The sequence below is a fragment of the Pomacea canaliculata genome, linkage group LG5 (genome assembly GCF_003073045.1).
Source record: "Pomacea canaliculata isolate SZHN2017 linkage group LG5, ASM307304v1, whole genome shotgun sequence".
NCBI classification, from domain to species: domain Eukaryota; kingdom Metazoa; phylum Mollusca; class Gastropoda; order Architaenioglossa; family Ampullariidae; genus Pomacea; species Pomacea canaliculata.
The window spans coordinates 21964035-21969606 of NC_037594.1; the positions used below are offsets into that span (position 1 = coordinate 21964035).

Here is a 5572-nt window from a genome sequence, read left to right on the forward strand (position 1 = left end):
CAAAATTTCTGAATTGCTTAACAATCTCACATGTACATCAGAGCAGAAAATATTCATGCTAAAATTTAATACCATTCTTCCACTCAGACATCACCTTTGTTGCAACAGCTGTATTTCACTTGTACCATTACTCTGCACCATCCAGCTCCATATTTTAAGAACCAACAAAATAGCAGAATTAAGTTAGCAACTCCAAATCTGACAGTACTATCCACTAGTTGGTTTTAACTTCTTGTTAACCTCTTTACTGTTGAATGTTAAAAGAATCTTCCCCCACCCACCTCAAATTCACCAATGCATTTTCCTTTTCTTAAAGCATTCTTTGCCCAAGGGGGAAAATGTTTGGATATTTATGAGCCATGCACTTTCAATTGCAATAAACATGAAATATATGTTGAAAAAAGAAAACTGTAAATTCCCAGTTTGGATAGTCTAATGCATCTAACTGTATGCTTGAACAAGTAACAAGAAGCAAATGAGATTCAAAATTTTGTTTACTCCAGCAAAGCAGCATGCGCTGTGCGCTTGCAAGAATCTTGAGGCTACTTTTCGATTTTTAATAATATATTTTTTTCTTACCTTTAAAATAAGTGGACTATATACTACTTATAACTGTCCATCACCAATATGAATAAAAACCTGTCATTATCAATGCTTTCTATCAGTCAACACTTAAATTCCAGCAAAATATTGTTAACCAGAAAATTTAACTGTTCCAAGTATGTACAAAATGGTACTCTATGTGGAAACAACTGCAACCCCATCCACAACACTTCAAAATTTTGCTATGCACTTGCATATCACAATAATAGACAATCATAAACTCATAATTTGGTTACATGCAAACTTTTGTTAAATTAAAAAAAAAAAAAAAAAGCATTCAAATATAAAATGCACCAGCAGACATGAAGGTGATGGAGCAGACAACAGGAAATTATGCCACCATTACCAACCTTAAAACCTGTGGTTTATACCAATGTCTTTTGCAGCAGAGACCAAAAACTAGATGACAATATGAACATGCACACAAAAGTGAAATAAAACATGGCAGAACCTTTTTTCTTGTACAGTCTCACAACTTTCAAGACCAACCATACATCTATTGTGAAACATTCTCCACAATCTCATTATAGTTCATAAATTACACATACACCGGTGATGAAATACTACTTCAAGTTCGATTGGAGCTTTTACACAAACTCTAACCATGTGTCAGTTAACAAAGACCAGGTGAGAACAAGGAACTAAACTTGGATAGTGAAAACAGTTGTACTGTAATTATTACAGCTGGTTACAACTGCCACAGACTACACCCTACTTGCATGGGGGTAACTGAATTGCATTTATATGAAATGGAATAAAAAGTCACCAACAAAATCAAATTACTTTTAAAATCTTGTGTTGTTTTTTTTTCTCCAGCACGACTGCCTGATGCAATGAGGCAAGAAATTGCTCCCAGTCAAGTAAAACTTTCGTGCAAAATGATTTATCCCTGATATATCAGATCTGTGGTAAATCCAATAAAGACTTGCCACCACATCACAAACGTATGGAAAGCAGTCATGATGTCGATTCAGTGAAAACGTAGGTTGCTAGGAGGTGGAATCCTGCTTAGTCCAGCTTGTAAGAATTTGGCATGGCTGGCACAATGATTGCCTAAATGGAGTAAAAGACCTTACTGCATTGGCAATAATGTGCCTAAAACTCAAATAGCTTATCTTTATGCTGGAATTCTTCATTACTGGTCGATATTATTACACTGTACCAAATCAACTGCACATGCGATTTTCCATTTTTAATATTTCCATGCCTGTGTCACATACTGTGGCTATGACAAAGTGTTCTACCAGGCGATTCTTTATCTGCCATGCCCCCAATGTGCTAGTTATCACAATGCAGTCCAGCTGGCAAAAGATGACTTGATGAACAACCTGGCAAGATCATGTTTTTCCTTCCAGCAGAATGGTCATTTTATCAGTCTTCCTTGGGTTTTGATGTTTCCATATCTGAGTCATGCTGCAAATGTACATGCACAATTTAAGACATTGTATAAGATTAAAAATTAGTATACTATGACAAACACCACTGATTATAGCCCTTCGTGCATCCTCAATAGTTTAAAAATAAAAATGACGCTTAGAATGCAACTAAACAGAAACAAAAGGAACCCTCTTTAATGCATTTACTCTTAAAATTTACTACATTTCTGAATGTTGACATTATTCTTGCTTTGGAGAATGTCAACCATTTTAAAACAGTCAAAAATGATCAGATGACTTTGGTTCTTAGCTGTTGACAGATTTAAGATAAAAATGTAAGCATCCAATAAATTCATTTAAAGCTTTGATTTAATACATGAAGTGTGTGAATGCAATACTAACTGCTGCTAGTTGTCGACCAATGTTTCCCATGGTAACACCTCCCGAGAAGAAGACACATGGCAGCCAAGAACGAACAAACAGGAAATCAGGCTCTGTGTACCTGGTGAATCAAAATATTGTAGCAATTCACAATCATTCTTCCAGTGATAACCTTCAAAATGTTACATCATTCAATGGCTGGCATGGCTCTGCTAAGCATTTCACATCTAGAAAGCAAGTATTAGCTTACCCACAATTAATAAAGAAACCTGTTGTGAGTCTTATTGCTCAAAATCTTAATGGAATGTAGAATCCTCAAATATATTGACTGTACTGAAATGCATTCTTCTAGAATATTTAATTATAATGTAAAACATATAACAACATAAAAACATGCATCCAAATCCCTTACTCTGCCGACCTGCATATATCATTGTAGACCAGAAGCTGTGTGACGAATGTTGCTAGCACAGCAATGCCAACTCCAAGCCCAAATCCACTGCGTGATCGATCAAACAACCACCACAAGCCTATTGACATGGCTGCCAAACTTACTGACAACTGAACGTTGTTGGCAAAGTCAATTTTCTTAATTTAATTAAGGAAAACAAAAGCTCAAAAATGGCAATTTTTTAAAGAGAATATGGGAGATTCAGTTAGTATTCTTTTCACATGCTTTATCCATTGCCAAATATTAGGAGATGGATTTTAAACTGAAGAATTGTTCAGAGGCTCAAATGCAGAAGAATGGTAATTTTAGTAAAATAAAAATATTACTTTAAAAAAATAGGTTACAAAGTTTCAGAGCTTCTATATAATATAGCACATAGTAATATGGTTTATGACAGCACCACTGATGCTATTTTTATTTAATTAACTCCAATATAGTTTACAGCAAGTTTCTTTTTCTCCTAAGGATACAGCACTGGCATGGTTGATTCCAACGAAGACAGCTACACAACGCATCACACTGGACCATTCTCCTTTATGTGCATGTCTTCACCTAGACGCTTGTCCAAGCAAGGATACAGCAAGCCTATAACAGCTACCAAAAAACAAAGAAAAATATGCCACTACAATCAGTAAAAGCTCACATGGAAACTGGGTCTTTGGAGACACCTGAAATTCTTTTATTAGTTCACAAATTACTTAAGCCTATTATGAACAATAGGTCTGAAACCAAGTGTACTGTTAAAGTGCTACATGTATTTATAGATATATAAAATGAATTGCATGCATTGAAAAATTATAAACAGGATCAAAACTGCAGCACATTTAAAGTAGTCATACTAATGTGGACAAATTAAAATAGCAGTTATAAGCTTAGCAGGCACAGTTACAAGTTTATATGTTCACATTCAAGTGTGCAAACTTTGTTCCATTAACCCATTCACTCAGCATTTGACAAACAGTTTCACTTAAATGTTTTTCCTTTGAATTTCCATGTCTTGCCAACGTGGTTACAGGATTTGTGACAACTGTGCAGCAAAACAATGGAACTCTCTCCCTTTCCATATCCACAACCTACCCACTACTGAATCCTTTAATGTGCACTGAAAACTCACCTCTTCATTAAGCATTACTCTCAACAACAGTCCACACAATGCCAGACCTTTTTCACACCCCTATTGCTACTTTCCTACTCGTCTTTCTGTGCAAAATCACAATACTTTCAGTTTTTGTTACTTGTTTCTTCTTTGTGTTTTCTGTATTTGTCTTTTATTCATCATCAGTACTGTTGTTTATCCTTTCATTGTTCATATGCAGTTTATTCTTCTTGTCCCTTGTATGTTGTCCATGTCTCATTTTTAGGTACTATGAGCATGCTCCTTACAAGTGTGAGTATGCATTATAAAAATATTGCATTTATTATTTATATTATGCGTATTGTCACCTGCTCATCTAGTATTTTTGAAACTTTATATTGTAATGATATGCATAAAGAATCTTGAGTGTAACCAACCACTTTCTATAGCAGAGTTTGGTCAGACTAGGCCAAAGCTTTCTACATTTTTGCATTATATTTAGTAACTTTCTCTTATGTCCCACTATCACTATTTCTCAAATCTGACTTGATCCCAAAAAATCCACACTATTAAACATTCTGTTACTATGCCATTTGGAATCACCTGTTTTGCTCTTGCTGTTTAAATAAAATTCTAAATTGCATGTAAAACCTGAACTTACCTGCAGCAATACCACAGCTTGGCGCTACCCACCAGGCTGATGAGAAGAGAGAGGCGAGGACCTCAGGTGGAAAGACGGTTACTTGACGTTGGACTTGCAAGATATTGAGTACAAGGAAGAAAAATACTCCAAGGGTAAATAAAATCACACCACGCATCACCAAGCTCTTCACTGATACCATCTTGGTCTTTTTCACTTGATATCAAAGTCAAAGAACTGGCTCACTGTTGTACAGAACAAGAGAGTGTGACAGTTATTTCACAGACACATCCAAGCTAATAAAAAAAAAATCGAAGAATTATATTTCTCACTGCAATAGTAAAATTAAGGTGTCAAAATATGTTCCTGACTTATTAACAATTGTACTTAAGCAAAACGAGAAATCCTAAATGTATAGATGAAATGTGTTATAAGCAAACAGGAAAAAGCTTCGGTTATATTCGATTTAATTATACCCTAACTACCTAACCACCACCGCCACCCACGTGTGACTGGCACTGAGAAATATGAATGAGAGGAATGCACTCAAATTATACACTGCCGCTTTGTACTTTTACGATTTCATTGAATACCCAACATCTATCAGTTATAATACACAGTTTTGTTTGTACACTACGCACTGAATTTTCATCAGTAACGAATATTACACATCCTCACCCTGCGTTTGATAAAGACATCAAACTTGCAGATAAACCAAGAGTGAATCAGCTGATGGGCATTGAAACAATAAAAACAAACTTTACGCTCTATTTCTGTGATAAGCGTAAATACGTCAAGACTCACCCTGTACTAGAGACGGAGCTAAGCAGTCGATCTGCCTCGACTGGCAACTAAACTATCCTTCATCGGTTGGTAAACTCACAAAACCAAAACAGAAAGCCATAGGGTGATCTTGCAATCGGACGAGAATCTCAACGTCAACTGCCTCGGCTGACGAGTTTCAACCAATCGCGGTGCTCGTATGCTTGCTAGTGCTATCACGTGCCTGATACCAGCTCATGAAAGAAGTCGGTCAGGTTCTAGGA

General features: G+C 35.9%; 1 protein-coding gene across 1 annotated transcript; it reads right to left on the minus strand.

The window, feature by feature from the left end:
• Window positions 1–476: 476 nt before the first annotated feature.
• Window positions 477–5480, minus strand: LOC112563478 (insulin-induced gene 2 protein-like). The gene is given in 7 exon segments (XM_025237361.1): window positions 477–2016; window positions 2382–2481; window positions 2773–2948; window positions 3282–3343; window positions 3346–3405; window positions 4548–4771; window positions 5331–5480. Coding segments are annotated over 6 exon segments (621 nt in total). The 5' UTR covers window positions 4729–4771; window positions 5331–5480; the 3' UTR covers window positions 477–1974.
• Between the last annotated feature and the right edge of the window lie 92 nt (window positions 5481–5572).